This window comes from Neofelis nebulosa, chromosome 15 (genome assembly GCF_028018385.1).
Source record: "Neofelis nebulosa isolate mNeoNeb1 chromosome 15, mNeoNeb1.pri, whole genome shotgun sequence".
Classification (NCBI taxonomy): domain Eukaryota; kingdom Metazoa; phylum Chordata; class Mammalia; order Carnivora; family Felidae; genus Neofelis; species Neofelis nebulosa.
The window spans coordinates 69,842,648-69,861,971 of NC_080796.1; the positions used below are offsets into that span (position 1 = coordinate 69,842,648).

The window sequence follows — 19,324 nt, forward strand, 5'->3', positions numbered from 1 at the left end:
AAGAATAAAACATATGCTCCTTCTTACATTCAATATATATAAATTAACCACAACAGTCTGCATTTGCCGTATATTTTACCTTTATCCTTATCCTTAAACAAAGGCACGCACGCGCACACACACACACATGCACATACACATGCACACACACACACATGCACACGCACGCGCACACACACACACGGCGCGCCCTTAGCTCTCTTTAACCATATCCAGGCCATCCACCTTCCCTTAAATGCCAAGTTTACCAAACCCACCGCTTTATTTCCTTCACATTCTCTCCTACTGCCTCTGGATTCCGTTCTGAATCTGTTCTACCACAACTGTAATCTCAAATCACCAATGACTTCCATGTTTATACAGAACAAATGGACTTTTCTCATGTCTCATTCTCAGCGAGCTCTGTAAGACCCGATACTGTTGACCACCTTCTTTTCAAACTCTTCTTCCTCAACCTCCATGTTTTAAAATCAAATAAACAAGTCAGTTTTCTCACTTCATCTGTGGTATACTATTCCAATTCTTCTCCATCTCTAACCTTTTCTCTGTGTTCCCCTGCTACCTGCTGTTCCTCCTACACTATTACTTTACATAGCATGTGGCTTGGTTTTCCATTGGGCTTTGTCTTGGATCTTGTTCTCTTTGGAAAATTAACCTGAAGCAACTCAGTGTATGTTATGAACACGGAGATCCATGGAATTAAATTCCAAATTGAATACTTTGAAAGAAAAGACATTTGGATATATAAAGGTTCTAGAAAGGCAATATAGGGAAATGATCATAAACACAGACTGTGGAGCCAGACTTTCTTGGTTAAACTTGACTCTGTCACTTCCAGACTATGTCATACTAGACACCTGAGTAACCCCGCTGTGCCTCAAGTTCCCCATCTGCAACATGAGCGTAATAACTGTACTTACCTCACAGGGATATTGTGAAGATTGAAGGCAGGCACATTATAGGCACTATGAAAGTGATTATTAAACAAATTATAAGACCAGCAGCTATTAAAAACTCAACCTCGGGGCGCCTGGGTGCCTCAGTCGGTTGGGCATCTGACTTCGGCTCAGGTCATGATCTCGTGGTCCGTGAGTTCGAGCCCCGTGTCGGGCTCTGTGCTGACAGCTCAGAGCCTGGAGCCTGTTTCAGATTCTGTGTCTCCCTCTCTCTCTGACCTTCCCCCATTCACGCTCTGTCTCTCTCTGTCTCAAAAATGAATAAACGTTAAAAAAAAAAAAATTTAAAAACTCAACCTCATTAATTTATGGGCCCACCTCGTAACTTGACATTTTGTTGTTTTTGTGATAGGTGTTTTCTAAAACCCTTAAAACATACTAACTCCACTAGACTGAATCACTTTAGCTACGTCAAAAACAAACGTAATACCAGGGCACCTGGGTGGCTCGGCTGAGCAGCCGACTTCACCTCAGGTCATGATCTCGCAGTTCGTGAGTTCGAGCCCCGCGTCAGGCTCTGTGCTGACAGCTCAGAGCCTGGAGCTTGCTTTGGATTCTGTGTCTCCCTCTCTCTGCCCCTTCCCCGCTCATGCTCTGTCTCTGTCTCTCAAAGATGAATAAACATGAAAAACAATCAAACAAACAAACATAATACCACAGATTTCTAACAGGACGGTGTACACACACACACACACACACACACACACACACACACACACACACAAGAATACTATAGATTTCTAGAGCTACAAACCTACTCCATCATTCTACAGATAAAGAAACTGAAGAAAGGAGACAAGCGATTTGTCCAAAGTCACAGAGCAAATAGTGAGAGGGAGAATCAGGGCTGGAATGCAGGTCTCTAAAGTATGCATCAACATATTACTGAAAAAACGTTTTTTTCCCTCATCTACTCATGATGTGAAGAAATACCTTTCTTAGAATGCAGTTTTGCCTTCAGGAAATATTCCCTCATTATGAAAAATCTGAAATTTGATGAGAAGGAAACTATCAAAATTTCAAGCTATCTATTACTAAACACCACCTTTCTTCAAGGTAACTTTAGAAGGCTTGCAGAAAGGACTTTATTCTATGGCTAAAAGTCCACCCACATCACAGCAGATTGTGTATTTTTAAAGTTGTCATTGCTATTTGAATTACAAAAGTAGTTTTAAACATTCAGTGAGAAAGATTTCCTCTTTTGTTTCTGCAAACTCCACCTCTACTAATCTTTTGAACAGTAGGATATAAAAAGGTTAAAGGGCACAAATAAACAGTGATTTGAGCAGCCAACATTTATTTAGGACTTGCTCTGCACAGTCTGGAGTGTGTTGCAACAGACCTTATAGAAAGAGAAAGCAGAATGAAAAGATTTTTATCCCTGCCCAGAAAAAGCATGCAACCTAAAAAGGGAGATTAAAAAGTGCACATGAAAAACATGTTACAGGGGCGCCTGGGTGGCTCAGTCGGTTGAGCGTCCGACTTCGGCTCGGGTCATGATCTCGCGGTCCATGAGTTTGAGCCCCGTGTTGGGCTCTGTGCTGACAGCTCAGAGCCTGAAGCCTGTTTCAGATTCTGTGTCTCCCTCTCTCTGACCCTCCCCTGTTCATGCTCTGTCTCTCTCTGTCTCAAAAATAAATAAACGTTAAAAAAAAAAAAAAATTAAAAAAAAAAAAAAAGAAAAACATGTTATAAAACAAAGACTTAAAGAGAGCACACAAATAATGAACAGTTGGAAAACTGTCCTGATTCAGATGGATCTGCCTACCACCCTGAGAGTTTTGAAGACTTTAAATTATTTGTGGGAGCTCCTGGGTGGCTCAGTCAGTTGAGCGTCCAACTCTTGGTTTTGGCTCAGGTCATGATCTCACGGTTTGTCAGTTTGAGCCCCGCGTCGGGCTCCGCATTGGCAGTGTGGAGCTTGCTTGGGATCTCTCTCTCCCTCTCTCTCTCTCTCTCTCTCTCTCTCTCTCTCAGAATAAGTAAGTTAATTAAAAGCTTTAGAAAAATAAACAAGCTATTTGTGAATTATAAGTTCTCTGTGTCCATGGCTATTCTGTATCCAAGTCTAGTCACAGACACTATCATCATTTTTCAAACATAAAACAAATCACTTTAGGATTTGCATTGAAGAGTATAAATAATAGAAATATTTATGTTAGCTAACAATCTGTTATAGAGCCAAGGAACAAATGACTAAATCCCCTAAAACCACACAACAGTAATTCATATTTAACGAGGAGCTTGAGATCAAAAGTTTCTGATCTCCGGGATCTGGCAGGCCAGATACAGAATCCATAATAAAATGCACTTATACATGTACAAAAACCACCCTTCTCTATGAGACATTCTAGAGTACCAATTATTAAAAGGGTGTCTATTTTGGCTAAAGTCCTTTCTTTTTAAGATACACATAGATTTTTCCCCCCAATTGTTCTAAAAAGAAACCAGAAGCTCTCAATGCCCATTTATTCCATTCCCTGGATAAAATCTTACAGAGCATCAGGTTATTCTCTACTATTGTGAAAGTGTAACCTAATAAATAATCTATCATCAGGTAATCAAAAATCTGAATTGTTATTAGGTAACTCCAGTAAAAATGCCTAGCAGATCTGGCAAAGAAAATGGCTTTGGAGGAGTAATTATGCTATTTACATATTCTGTAGTATGTCTGAAGGACAGCACTAGAGTGTAAAGAAAAAAATCACTGTATTAAATTAGAAGGCCCATGGGGGCACCTCGGTGGCTCAGTCGGTTAAGCGTCCGTCTTCAGCTCAGGTCACGATCTCGCGGTCCGTGAGTTCGAGCCCCGCATCGGGCTCTGGGCTGATGGCTCAGAGCCTGGAGCCTGCTTCCGATTCTGTGTCTCCCTCTCTCTCTGCCCCTCCCCCGTTCATGCTCTGTCTCTCTCTGTCTCAAAAATAAACGTTAAAAAAAAAAAAATTTTAAATTAGAAGGCCTCAATGATTGCCCTAGCTCTATTGCTTACAATTCCTGTGTCCTCAGACAAGCCACTTAACCTCTCTCTGCCTCAATTTCTTCACCTGTAAAACGGGACTAGGAGTACTTACTTTATTATTTTAAGGAACTAACAAAACTATGTCAAAAAATTTGTACACTATAATGGTCGTAAACACTGAAGGTGGCAGCGTTTGTGTATAAATGAAATGGAAGAGAAAATGAATGAAGAGAATGTTACAGATTTAATCGTTAAGTGGCTGAGCGGATACTCAGAGAATTCTGCTCTATTTTTTATAATGTGCTTCAGACCTGAATGAGATATATTTCAATGTTAAAAATTATTAGAAAAAAACCTCCTAAAAGGTTTTTTAAAAAAGTCTCTCTTCTGGGGCGCCTGGGTGGCGCAGTCGGTTAAGCGTCCGACTTCAGCCAGGTCACGATCTAACGGTCCGTGAGTTCGAGCCCCGCGTCGGGCTCTGGGCTGATGGCTCGGAGCCTGGAGCCTGTTTCCAATTCTGTGTCTCCCTCTCTCTCTGCCCCTCCCCCGTTCATGCTCTGTCTCTCTCTGTCCCAAAAATAAATAAAAAACGTTGAAAAAAAAAAATTAAAAAAAAAAAGTCCCTCTTCTGAGATAAGACTTTTTTTTTTTTTTAATGCAAGTATCTTTCCAAGCTCATTTATTCCCATTTTTTTTTTTTCTATCTAGAGAAAGAATTTGGCTAAAACGCAATGAAAGTGGAGATAAGAAAATGGCCAACCTCCAAGATTGATGTGTCTATGTTCCAGTTGTGAGGTCCCAAAACAAAAGGAGCTGAATCCTTTTGAAGTAGACTTTATAAAGTGACTAATATTCTTTGATTACTAAGGAAATTCCTCTTGCCTCTGAAGATTTCATACACTAAACAGTAATTCCAAGAAATAAGTAACACGCATCCAAAAAAGATGCCATTCTTTCTAAGCATATAGTAGGTATTAATGTAGGTGTTACACTTAGGAAATATCATTGTTAATTCTGTGAAATTCCTTTTTATGGCCTTCCATGGGAGTCAATCCTTGGCAAACATTTTGAACCAATAATATCACAAGTCAGCCTTCCTGCACTAATTAGAGCCTTTCCTATGCTTTGTCCAAGGCTCCAAGTTTCTGGCTCTTGCTGCCGGACTCTACAGATACTAGACATAAGCTCCTCTCCAAAACAAGAAAGCAATGAGGTCAAAAGACAATCTATGCCAAAATGTTTCTGCCAAATACTAAACACTGAGGATGTAAGCACCTCAAAGTTCTATCCCTGAACTGTTCAACATTTCACAAACATTTCACCCAGGTGATTTCTTCAGCTCTAAACCTTAGATTCAGAGTCAAGAACGAAGCCGATGCAGCTCTGGCCAGTGCCACCACAAAGGGGCAGAGGAAAGGTCATCTCTGAATTTTCTGTTGGAATTCAGCATCGCTTATGTTATTCCTTGCATCAGTAAAGTAGATTCACATTGCTTTAAGCAAAGCAGATGTAAAAATATCCTTTAATGATTATGAAAAGCAACAAATTTCCATCACTGTGATTTCTCTTAGTGAACCATTACCCAAAATTGTTTTGCTTAATAAACACAGAGTGGCTAGGGGTGCCTGGGGGGCTCAGGCGGTTAAGCGTCTGACTCTGGATTTCAGCTCAGGTCATGATCTCATGGTTCATGAGTTTGAACCCCACATGGGGCTCTGTGCTGACGACACAGAGCCTGCTTGGCATTTGGTCTCTCTCTCTCTCTGTCCCTCCCGTTTGCTCTCTCTCTCTCTCAAAACAAATTAATAAAAAAAATAAATAAACACAGAGTGGCTGGCATTGTGCTCAGTGTCAGGAGTGGTAATAAAAAAGCATCGGACACTTTCCTGCCTTTAAGAGGGTTATGATAGGGGCGCCTGGGTGGCGCAGTCGGTTAAGCGGCCGACTTCAGCCAGGTCACGATCTCGCGGTCTGTGAGTTCGAGCCCCGCGTCGGGCTCTGTGCTGACAGCTCGGAGCCTGGAGCCTGTTTCCGATTCTGTGTCTCCCTCTCTCTCTGCCCCTCCCCCATTCATCCTCTGTGTCTCTCTGTCCCAAAAATAAATAAAAAACGTTGAAAAAAAAAATTTAAAAAAAAAAAAAAAAAAAAAGAGGGTTATGATATAGATGAGAAGGCAAGCCTCTTAGATCCAACAATTAGGAACCAATACAAGAAAGAATTGTTTTTAAAAGCCAGATTGTGTAGTGTAATAAACACTTTATGAAGCTCTAAAGGCTCACCACAATCATTTTTTCACAAGAGTGGCCCCAGGCTGTTCCTTCTGCATAAAGTTGCTGGCTTACAAAGCAAGAGAATACATTTGAAATCAACCCTATTTCCCTGGTCACAAATCAATGAACCATGACTCATGAGGCAGGCCATCTACATAAGATTCTACATAAGAGATGATATATGCACGTATATATGCATACACACACACACACACGCATATGCGCGCGCACGCGCGCGCACACACACATACACACACTCAGATATTCTTTTTATCCAGAAAGTCTGAATGAGCAAATGTGTGAAAAAGAGTGCCGTGGCATCGCTGGAACTGCCACCAAATCGGGAATGACGACAAGCCACTATTCTAATCTCTGGGAGGACCAGTACACATTCCAGGCTATGAAGCACAAGCCCAGGGGGACTATTTGGCTGTTGAGCCAGGTTCCTGCACCTCTTCAATGCTCATGTATCTTCCAGGGAGACCCTATTATTTAAGGTTATCCTAACAATCCATGCCATATACATGATACCACTAACAAATTTTTTATAAGAGACCAAGAAGGGATAAAATACCCAAATATGGGACTATATCTAAGAATACATAAAACACTCAGAAAGGGTTACTGTATCTAGAACACATAAAGTGTTCAGAAGGAGGGGGAGAAACATCTCTGAGGCAGGCACACAGCTACAGCTCACATTCTCCTTATGTGTGTTACGTTATGTATGTATCTGAAATAGATGAAAAGACAGCGTTAAATGTATGACTTTGTCTTGAGGGACAGGCAGTGAAAACAGAAAATATAAAATAAATAGTGTTCCAAAAAGCAGGCATCCATTTCATTTGAAAAGGAAATCTCAAACAAGAACGAAAAGAATATGGTTGGGGCACCTGGGTGGCTGAGTCAGTTAAGCATCTGACTTCAGCTCAGGTCATGATGTTGAGGTTGGTGGGTTCGAGCCCCGTGTCGGGCTCTGTGCTGACAGCTCGGAACCTGGAGCCTGCTTCAGATTCTGTGTCTCCCTCTCTCTCTGCTCCTCCCCCACTCACGCTCTGTCTCTCTCTCCCTCAAAAATAAATAAACATTAAAAAAATTTTTAAGAATGAAGATAATACGGTGAGCTGACATTCACAGCCATCTGAATCAGAACGAGGCTGTTCTTAACGGGAAATTGCCCCCAGGAAGATCACGAATGACTCTCTCCTGTTATTCAGAGATAACAGAGCAGCATCTAGAATAGTATTGCAATGTTTAGTGGAATTATAGATAAGGTAAATATCATTTTCCTGCCTTTTCTCCCAATGTTCTCTTTCCTCCCCTCTTTAGAGTCACTTTCTTATCCCACCTTGCACGAGCCTTGCTGAGCTATTTGTCCCTGTCCCATGTTTTTGACATCATTTTAGTCTATTCTTTCATTTACTCCCTCCCTCCCTAAACAGACTATCCTATGAAAGCACAGAGAAAAAAAAAAAAATCAACATTAAATTTAACTAGATTTTTTTTTTATTAATGTATCAGACCACACTCAAAGTGACTTGAAAGTCTGAGAAAAAGTTATTTCCCACCACTGCAGCTCCAAACCGTAGTCAAAGAAAGGAGGAAAAGACAAAATACTTAGAAGAAAATAGGTTATGAACACCTGGAACTAAATAAAGGGAGTAGAGGGAGTTACTAAGTTGGAGGCAAAAAATTAAAGCAAAGTCAAAAGAACAGGAAAAGGTTTGAGCCTCTGACAGGATTATTGGGATCATAAGCATTCTTTCCTGCTGGCCTGTAGCAGGAAGTCAGCAGTTATCCAAGAGTGAGTCTGCTTTGGAGAAAATTATTTCAGCAGCTCAACGGCAACGTGATTAAAGAGCATAGGAGTGTGGGGTGTGAGGAGGTACGAGGCTGAGACAAGGTAGGTTTATTAAATAATGGTATCCTAAATGGTCAATGGCTATGTCTACACCTTTTTAGATAATCAAATATTTCATCAAATACATATCCAATTATAAAATGAAACAATATGGCTTCTGTCATGTCTCATTTACACTAAGCCAAACCTTGAAGCTTTAGAATCTCTGTATTTCTTAAATTCCAATGCAATCATATAGTATCAATTAAGATAATTTCTGTCAATGAGAAAAAGCCTACATCCTTCTGCACAAGAAATGATGCTCCTCACACCTTTTTGATGAAACTGTTAGAATATTTTATATTGACAAATGGAAGCAGAAACCAAGCATGAGGTCATTACTTCTTTCATTTTCATTTTAGCAAGAACAAAAAGAACCATCCAGCATTTAGGAACCAAATATTCTTGTCCCATGACATAGTTTATAGCTATCATGATCAAATTAACTTCCTTATCACCACTGTTAAAACAAGAAAAAATGAAAAAGGATGTTGTCTCTAACTACTGTTACCTAATGAAGTTCAGGTTTATCCTTACTGTTCCTTGACATAAAACACCAAGATGTGATAAATCAGTAACTAGGAAATAAAAAATCCAAACAGAATGTGACAGATAGTCTCAACAGTTTTCCAGAACATGAGAAAGACTGTTTATTCCAGAACATCAAAAGGTTGGGGCAGCGAGAGGAAATCAGTAATTCTCCAACGGCACTTTCTACAGCAAACTAAAGAGAGAGAGCTCTTACAAACGCAAGAAATATAATGTGTATATTTAAAATAAAAACACCATTCATCTTCCTTTGTAGATATAATCCCTTTAAAGCTAGAATTATTGTTCTCTTCCCTAGAAAAACGTTACTAACCATGATTTCAACCCATGGCTTGACCACTGCTACTTCTAATATGTATTAAATATACTGTTTTAGTCAAATAATAGAGAAGTTATCTGGAACCTAAGAAAAAGTACACAGCTATTCGAGTGTTAAAAACACTCTTCTGTGGTAGCTTCCATAAACATATACTTGAACACGTTCACTTTAACACCCATCAAGTCTCTCCACAGAGCTCCCACATCTCACGTCTAAAGTTTAGCTTTTTCTTCCCACTTTTAACATGACGGTGTCTGACGCTAAGGCAAAGACTTACTTCTCAGCAGCCAATACAGTTGGAACCTTGCTGAAACCCTGTTCTCAGCTGCCCCCTTGCTGCTGGAAATGAATTTTGAGGCTGGTGCAGTATAGAAATACACCAATTACGTCTGAGAGAATAAGCAGGGCACAAGGAACTTTGTGAAAAGGCAGAAATCATGAGATGCCATTGGTGAAGTATGCCAAATCTCCCAGTGTATTTGATTATCAGCTAAAAATATATGAAATTTCTTATTTCTCTAATCTTCAAGTGTCAACGTGCTCAGATTCTAAACTTCCAAGCTACTAGATATTCATGCTTTAGGAAAAGAATTAACTGACAATTTTAGATAGTGGTGACCATAACCAGAGAATGAAGTGTTTGCTCTCCTCTTGGCACAGGTTTATTTCTAACAGTGCCCCCTCAACATTCTTTAAAAAGGAAGGAAGGGGGGCACCTGGGTGGCTCAGTCGGTTAAGCGTCTGACTTCGGCTCAGGTCATGATCTCACAGTCTGTGAGTTCAAGCCCCGCGTCGGGCTCTGTGCTGACAGCTCAGAGCCTGGAGCCTGCTTCGGATTCTGTGTCTCCCTCTCTCTCTGACCCTCCCCCGTTCATGCTCTGTCTCTGCCTCAAAAATAAACAAACATTAAAAAAAAAATTAAAAAAAAAAAAAAAGGAAGGAAGGGAGGAAAGAAGGAAGGAAGGGAGGGAGGGAGAGAGGGAGGAAGGGAGGAAGGAACGAAGGAAGGAAGGAAGGAACGAACGAACGAAGGAAGGAAGGAAGGAACGAAGGAAGGAAGGAAGGAAGGAAGGAACGAAGGAAGGAAGGAAGGAACGAAGGCAGGCAGGCAGGCAGGCAGGCCGGCCTAGGATACAAACCACCCAGGAGTTCTAAGTCATTCATGTGTTCCTGGTTTCACACACAGCACTGTTAACAGAGATTCACATGGCAACTCCATGAAAAATGTATTTTCATTTTATAGGAAAAGAAGATAGAAAGCATACAGCCACGCATCTTATTTCCATTTAGTCTAACATTCGTAACATCCAAGAGTACTCGTACACCCATTTCCTTTTGCATCGACTAACACATTCTTCACCAACAGAAATAAATGTCTGATGGGGAGGGAAAAGAAGAACAGGAAGTCTTAGGGACATAAATCCAAACATTCCACATCGATATTACTGATCCACCCACGATTCACCTTAATCCCGCATTTGGGAAGTCTGTTTCTCAATTACCAAACAGGACTACCACCACAAAGCCTCAACAGATTTTTGTTTTTTAATATTCTTACTTACTTTGTTAATAATCAAACCATATGGATACAGGAATGACAAAGAATAAAAATCAACAAGCGGTTTATATTTTCTAAACTTGTGGCCTCACATCAATCCATGTTCGTCTTCGCAATGCTGAACAGCTCAGAAACAAGCACGTGTGACAGAACTGAGATAGACTGTTCCAGTCATAATTTCTTTAAACGGCTTTCTATCTCTCACATCTTTTTACCTCCTATGGTACTCAGCTCAATGCCCTGTACATAACAGGTACTCAAAACGATCTTCTTTCTTCTTTCAGAGTGAACTTACCCTTCGAAATGACACAACATAGAACGTATCTCCCCTTCTGCGGATGGCTTCAAAGAAGTCTTGATAACTTCTGGGTGACGCATAATACACTTGCAGCTCACTCCCTGAGTTCCTGCTGAAGGAAGAACAGGCCAAAGTGTTCTTAAACCAGAAAATTTCACCTCCTCCCAAAAATACTCCCCGTGCTAAGGCCATGTCTGAATTATAAGAATTACTCTCAACCAAAATAGTAGCAGCATTCGGCAGTAATTTTTATAATAACGTTCTGAAAAGCCCAAGGTCAGGATATTTATAAGATCCAATTCACTAAAGTAAAAACTCTCATTTCTGAATGGAAAGCTCTAAAAAAGCACCACTCAAGTTCACTGCAGAGCATGTAAAAATAATAAAGAGTATCAGAAAATAGATTTCTGCATTGGCTTGCATGATTTTAAATTTTGGGTAACAGACATTAAGTCTTAGGGAAGTTATTTTTCACTGCTCTGTCAAATCTGTAAGGCGTACTTGTCTATAAGGCTGTGTGAAAAGTGGGAAGAAGGTAGGATTTGGAAACAAACAGACCTGGCTTTGAATTTCGTCTCCACTCCTCAAGTGGGTATTCTTAGGGCAATTGACCCCCGAGCAACCTCAGTTTCCTCATCCATAAAATGAGGATAACCATGTAAACCTGCAGGATTGTTACTGGTCAGAGACGTTATATATGTGAAGCACCGAGTAAGGCCTCATAGGAGTCACTCAACAAATGCCAGCCACAGATACAGGAAGTATCACGTCAGTGCCTTCGTAACATTATTAACTAAAATTATAGTACCTCAACCACATCGTAGCCCCAAAAGATACACTCAAATGATATTAGTGTAGTTTTTAATATTTCCAGTCTTTTATTATTTAGCGCAATAAGCCAAAACCCAGAAGTTAAAGGAGAATTTTTTAAAATGTTGCCTTTTTCTCCAGACAACCTGTGTTTTCTTTCTTATAGGTTCTTCCACATTTTCTATCAAACTTGATGAGGAAAAAAAAGACTGATCTAAAAGGAAAACTATAGGGGCGCCTGGGTGGCTCCGTCGGTTAAGCGGCCGACTTCGGCTCAGGTCATGACCTCGCGGTCCGTGAGGGCTGTGAGTTCGAGCCCCACGTCGGGCTCTGGGCTGACAGCTCAGAGCCTGGAGCCTGTTTCAGATTCTGTGTCTCCCTCTCTCTGACCCTCCCCTGTTCACGCTCTGTCTCTCCCTGTCTCAAAAATAAATAAAACGTTAAAAAAAATTATTTTTTAAATAAAATAAAATAAAATAAAAGGAAAATTATAAATGAATCATAAGAACTTTCTTTGAAATAATTCCATTTGCTCATGAAGCCACTTCTAACCATATTATTTTGACAATCAATTCTGATTCATCATGATAGTTATGTTCTACAAAGTCGGTGTGAACACTGAATTAGTAAATACTTAACCATTCTCCTAAGGGAAATACCGTGTTAGGTTCCTTATAAGCCCCTACCTATGGCATATTTGTCAACAGATTAATATATAACCTTGTTTTTATGTTTCTGTTTAAAGACACCTTCTTCAACATATCTCGTTCATTCATTAACACTGAACTCCTGGTCAACAGCACTGTAACTTATGCCTGAATGAAGCTTATCTAATATGTATATTTTTCCATATGGCACAACACAGCCTTTGTTTTTTTTTTAAGTTTATTTATTTACTTTTAAGAGCGAGAGAGAGAGAGCAAGAGCAGGGGAGGGGCAGAGTGAGAGTGAAAGAGAGAGAAAGAGAGAGAATCCCGAGCAGGCTCTGCACTGCCAGTGCAGAGCCCAACGTGGGGCTGGAACCCACAAACCGTGAGATCATGACCTGAGCCGAAATCCAGAGTCAGACGCTTAACTGACTGAGCCACCCAGGCGCCTTGGCACAACACAGCTTTCTTGAACAATAGGTAGCCCTTTGGGACTGTGCTTCAGGACCATTTTAGACAGTGAAATCCCACACACACACAAAAAGCATAAAAATGTGAAAAATATGGCATTAAACAGACTTCAAAAAGAAACCTGTTTACAGTAGGAGCTGAAGCAGGAAGGCGCAGTGTGGTCTTGTTAACTGAGCCTCACCTAGGACCATCTATGCACACTTGCAAATGGCTGTAAAGGCATCTTGAGTATTGGGGCGCCTGGGTGGCTCAGTCGGTTGAGCATCTGACTTCGGCTCAGGTCATGATCTCGCGGTCTGTGAGCTCGAGCCCTGTGACGGGCTCTGTGCTAACAGCTCGGAGCCTGGAGCCTGCTTCAGATTCTGTGTCTCCTTCTCTCTCTGCCCATCCCCCGCTTGTGCTCTGTCTCTCTCTGTCTCTCAAAAATAAATAAATAAATGTAAAAAAAAATTTTTTAAAAAGCATCTTGAGTATTGATTTGGGGGCACAAATACATTTTAGTGAGTAGGCTGACTGACTCACTGATACAGAATACATGATTAATTCATTTAAACCACTTTTTCAAAGACTTTTTTTTAAAGCAGTTTTGGATTCACACCAAACCTGAGGGAAGATACAGAAATTAAAAATATTTTTTTTTTTTTGAAAATTTTTTTTTTCAACGTTTTTTATTTATTTTTGGGACAGAGAGAGACAGAGCATGAACGGGGGAGGGGCAGAGAGAGAGAGAGGGAGACACAGAATCGGAAACAGGCTCCAGGCTCCGAGCCATCAGCCCAGAGCCTGACGCGGGGCTCGAACTCACGGACCGCGAGATCGTGACCTGGCTGAAGTCGGACGCTTAACCGACTGCGCCACCCAGGCGCCCCAAAAATATTTTTGATTAGTAACGAAATAATATGCCATCATAATGATGCATCAAAAAATGAACGTATTTTTAAATATATATATAGTAAATGAACGCAATATTCTGATCTCTAGGAGAATTATTAGCCACTATACCTATTTGAATTATCTATTTCTACATGATAACACCGTATCTCCCGATTTGAAACATTCGTGATTGCCAATATACTGCTCACTGCCATTTAATAGAGACTCTCAGTTAACAGGATAATAAACAGCTTTCCACTTACACTGGGCATAGGTTCTCAGGGCCAGGCACCCGGTCTGACACACAGCTGGTGCTCAGCAAATGTGAAATTAATAGTAAATAGATTGTGAACTCTATGTCTGTGGGAAAGCTACACACAGAATCTGAGACCCTCTACTTCCATTTCAGTGGCACTGTCATCAATATATCACATCAGCACCATCACCAGCTTTCAAACGTGCCAAGGACCACGCGAAGTGTTTTAAATAAATTATGCGATTTGATCATCTACTCTGTGTGGCCAAAACTGTGTAGATGAGGAAACTTTAAGTTCACCTGTTTGATCCACAGAGCAAGTGAGTGGCAGAGATGTTCTGAACTCTGTCCAATTCAAAAGCCAACAACTCAATCATAACACTATATTGCCTCTGGTAATATTGTTCCTTTTAGTTGGATGTGTTTGGTCCAAACATTTCGACCTTAGATACAGCACTCCTTCCAGATTCCTTCAAAAGCTTAAGTAGCATCAGTGTAGTGAAAAATGAATTTTCAGTCAAATTGATTTGAGTGCCAATTCTGCCTCTTGTTGGTTCTATGACTCTGGCTTAGAAAAACTAAGTGACTTGCCCAGTTTTTCTCCATATAAAATAAGGACTGTGATATCTACACTCTAAGTTATTATACAGATTTTAAAATAAAATGCATGGAAAGCACTCAGCAAGACACCTGGCACATTCATAAAATAACACTCCCTACCCCTGGCTCATGAAATAGATGCAAATCGAGGACGAGAGTTATGGATGTTTACATCGTATAGCAAAATGACTGAACAGCATTCTGACTAAATCTGTACTTAAGGAATCTGAGAGTTACCCTCTTGAAATTCTCTGGGTTTACTCTGACCACTCAGAAGCAGTTTGGTCTGTGAACTAACAGAAAAGTCACTGATGAGAACAAGTGTAATTAAGACAGAAGAGAAATGTGCCCCTCAACTTTACTAAAATACTAGGTATTTGGAAGTTCTTGGTTTTCCACACTTTCTTACCTGATCCTAGTGGTTTCTGTGTATTGGACAGCCATGAGCTGAGAATTTGAGCCCTGTTCCAGAGCACCCTGGAAGAAAAAAAAGATTTAATGCCATATAATGAAATTAGATGAAGATCTTCCTATATTGACTCACTCTACATTTACTAAACTCTCATTAAAGTATTCATGTACCAGGGCACCTGGGTGACTCAGTCAGTTAAGCGTCCGACTTCGGCTCAGGTCATGGTCTTGTGGTTCATGAGTTTGAGCCCCACGTCAGGCTCTGTCCTGACAGCTCAGAGCCTGGAGCCTGCCTCGGATTCTGTGTCTCCCTCTCTCTCTGCCCCTCCCCTGCTCATGTTCTGTCTCTCTCTCAAAAATAAGTAAACGTTAAAAAAAAAAATTAAAGTATTCATATGCCTTTTTTTCATGAGTATTCTGAGAGATCAGGTTCACATAACTAAATACGGACAGAGAGATTAGAACTCTTCTGGTCACGCTCTGGGCTGAGAGAAGAATCTTAAGGAGATTAAAACGTTAAGGCATTTTCCCATAAAGTTTAAAAACACAGTCCAAAAGCTTAGTTCAACTATTCTAAGTTTTATGACCGAGTCATACAAATATTACTGAACACATAACAACTTGTTTGTCTAAAGTAATTATTTTTCCAAGGCAAGTTCCTGAAGTGTGAAAGGTTCATAATGAAACTGGATCCTATTGTTCACTGAACGAAACACAAAGATCTTCTCGCCAAAATGTACCTATGGACGAAGCCATCATTAAAGAGATTTCGGCGATGACTTTTCTGGCCAGAGAACAGTCCAATCTGGAACCATGAGTGGCCCACATATGCTCTACTGGGGACCTGTCTTCTTTCAGCATCTGCCTGGCACGGAGCCTTCTTCTATTCCTTGCCGGTTTTACAGACTCATCTTCTGAAGTCTTTTTTAAGGGGATCAGAGTTCAAGGGCACGTTACCAATTATTATGTTAGGAAGTGACCTTATTATTACCCTGTCAAAAGCGGCTTAAGGAACTGTTTACTCAGAAGACTATTAGCATTTGTTCATTACTGTATCCATCCATCCATCCTGCAGTAATCAACTTTTATAGAGCACTTACGACAGGCACTGACTGGGAGGACAGACATGTGGAAACAATACAATGTGATAAATGCTAAAACAGAAGAACATACAAGGAGCTAAAGGGGAAAAAAACAAAGAGGGAACAATTTTGTTTAGTGGATGGAACCAATATGCAGGGCTGAATACTGGGCTAATTTCTGAGAGTAAAATGCCAAGGGTCTAATTTTATGAAAATCTAATGTAGGGGTTACATATAACAGGTGTTCAATAAATGCTTATTTACTCATTTATTTTTTAATGTTTACTTTTGAGAGAGAGAACTCTTATCTCACGGGCTCATGAGTTCCAGCCCTGCGGCAGGCTCTGCACTGGAAGTGCTTGGGATTCTCTCCCTCCCTCTCTCTCTGCCCCTTCCCTGCTTGTGCTCTCTCTCTCTCAAAATAAATAAACTGAAAATATAAATTTGACATACCCCTCAATAAATGCTTATTTATTTTTAACGTTTATTCGTTTTTTTTGGGGGGGGGGGGGCAGAGAGAGAGAGAGAGAGGTGGAGACAAAGGATCCAAAGCAGGCTCCAGGCTCTGAGCTGTCAGCACAGAGCCCGATTCGGGGCTCAAACTCATGAACCGCAAGATCATGACCTGAGCCGAAGTCGGATGTTTAACCGACTGAGCCACCCAGGTGCCCCTCAATAAATCCTTATCTAAACAAAATTTTTAAAATATCAACAAAATGAAGGGTGCCTGGGCAGCTCAGTCGGTTGGGAGACTAACTCTTGATCTTGGCTCAGGTCATGATCTCAAGGTTCGTAAGATCCAGCCCTGAGGTGGGCTCTCCACTGACAGCATGGAGCCTGCTTGGGATTCATTCTCATTCTCTCTCTCTCTCATTCTTGTTCTCATTCTCTCTCTCTCTCTCTCTCTCTCTCTCTCTCTGCCACTCCCTGACTTGGGTACTCTCTCTCAAAATAAACAAACATCTAAAAAATATGTATTGATAAAATGAAAAGGAAAAAAGAAAAACAGATACACAATAGTAAACTTACTGATATGTTTTCAAGTAGTAAATAAAGCCAAAATTAAATTATAGCTAGCTGATAAAAACAATGTTTAAAATTAACAGATTAAATATCTGGTGAATTTTTTTAATTAAATTTTTGAAATGTTTTTATTTATTTTTGAGAGAGAGAGAGTCACACACAGACAGAGCATGAGCATAGGGAGGGGCAGAGAGAGGGGGAGACACAGAATCCGAAGCAGGCTCCAGGCTCTGAGCTGTCAGCACAGAGCCTGAGGCAGGGTTTGAACCCGTGAACCGTGAGATCATGACCTGAGCTGAAATGAGATGCTTAACTGACTGAGCCACCCAGGCGCCCCTGGTGAATTTTAATGTTTAATTATTTTGAGAGTGAGAGCATGAGCAGAGGAGGGGCACAGGGAGAGTGGGGGAGAGAGAGAGAAGGCAAGCAGGCTCCGTGCTACCAGCGCAGAGCTCAACCAAGAGCCAAAACCAAGAGTCCGACACTTAACCAACTGAGCTACCCAGGGGTCCCAATATCTGATACATTTTAAATGATTTTGCTAGTTTGGCACATTTGAAATTAACACAGAAGTCTGAAAGAAACCAGACTTCTTTCTCTAGACTCAGAAATGAGTACACAGACTTTCGCTGTTACAGAGACATTAGAAATAAAAATTAGACGTGCCATTTAACCTAAGATTTAGACCAATTAACAAAAGAACCTCTGAAAGGGGCGCTTGGGTGGCTCAGTGGGTTGAGCATCCAACTTCGGCTGCGGATATGATCTCACAGTTGATGAGTTCGAGCCCCACATCAGGCTCTCTCTCCTTTGTCTCCCTCTCTCTCTGCCCCCCCCCCCATTCTCATTCTCTCTCTCTCAGAAATATTTAAAAAAAAAAAAAAACAAAAAAACTCTGAAAAACTGTCCAAGAGGCTTTTGCATTTTTAGCTACACAGAATTTAACAAAAGGTCATAATTAGCAAAAATATGACACATTTACATATAAATGATGTTAAAATTTCAATTACACTGTAGATTTGTCTGTTTTTCCCTTTAGTTCTACCACTTTTTTGCCTTATGATTTCTGAAGCTTTGATACTATGGGTCTATATATCCAGAATTACATCTTCTTGATTAAATGCTCCTTTTATAATTATGAAATATTCTTGTCTCTTACAACATTCTATCTAGAAGTCTCTGATTAATACGGCCACACCAGATTTCTAACGCTTAATATTTGCATTGTATACATACTTTCCCACACTTTTATTTTCCATGTGGCTATTTAAAATGTTACTTCTTGTAAACAGCATATACTTCCCTTTTACAAAATCTAGTTTGACAATCTCTCCCTTTTAACTGATGTGTTCAGCCCATTAAATGGAATTACTAGTATGGCTGGGTTTAAGTCTACTACCTTGGATTATATTTCTTTTTATCCTATTTGTTCTTTATTCTTTTCCTACCGTCTTTTGGTTAAAATACTTACTTTTTAGTATTTCCTGAATTGTATTTCCTGAATTGGCTTTTTAGCCTTGCTTCTTTGTGCTAGTTTTTAGTGGTTGTGTTAGTGTTTAGTAACACAGACTACCTTTAAATATTATTTGGACAATATAACTTTATAACTCCATTTACCATTCTGTGTTCTTATTGTCTTATATTTTACTGCTACAAAAGCTATAAACCCATAAAAAATTGTTACAAGTTTTCCTTTAAAAAGACAATAATCTTTGGGGCACCTGGTTGGCTCAGTCGGTTAAGCGTCCGACTTCGGCTCAGGTCACGATCTCACGGTCCGTGAATTTGAGCCCCGCATCCGGCTCTGTACTGACAGCTCAGAGCCTGGAGCTTGTTTCGGAATCTGCGTCTCCCTCTCTCTCTGCCCCTCCCCTGTTCATGCTCTGTCCCTGTCTGTCTCAAAAATAAACATTAAAAAAAATTTTTTTTAAGACAATAATCTTCTAAAGACATTTAAATATACATATATACATAAAATACTTTTATAAAAAGGCCATTTATTTCTAATAGATATTTACCCATTCTGGTGCTCTTCCTTCCTGCTAATCTGGAGTTGTGCCTGCTACCGTTTCCTTTAGTCTAAAAAATTTTTAGTAGTTCTTATAGTGCAGATCTTCCAGAGACAAATTATCTCAGCTTTTATCTGTCTGAAAATGTCTTTATTTTACCTTTTTAAAATATTTTTTTTTAAGACAGAGAGAGAGAGAGAGAGAGAGAGAGCGAGAGAGAGAGAGAGAGCACGAGCGGAGGAGGGGCAGAGAGAGAGGGAGACCCAGAATCGCAAGCAGGCTCCAGGCTCCAAGCTGTCAGCACAGAGCCCAACGTGGGGCTCGAACTCACAA

The 19,324-nt window shown here is 40.4% G+C and overlaps 1 protein-coding gene across 4 annotated transcripts in view; it reads right to left on the bottom strand.

The window, feature by feature from the left end:
- Window positions 1–19,324, bottom strand: part of ATF6 (activating transcription factor 6) — a 206,687-nt gene that overhangs the window by 109,278 nt on the left and 78,085 nt on the right. For 3 of the 4 annotated variants that reach the window (XM_058700497.1, XM_058700495.1, XM_058700498.1), the window contains exons 13-14: window positions 14,876–14,943; window positions 10,807–10,921 (exon numbers count right to left, since the gene is read on the bottom strand). In XM_058700497.1, coding sequence (XP_058556480.1) covers window positions 10,807–10,921; window positions 14,876–14,943 — 183 coding nt within the window. The remainder of the gene's footprint in view (window positions 1–10,806; window positions 10,922–14,875; window positions 14,944–19,324) is intronic. The other variant, XM_058700496.1, reaches the window with a different exon arrangement.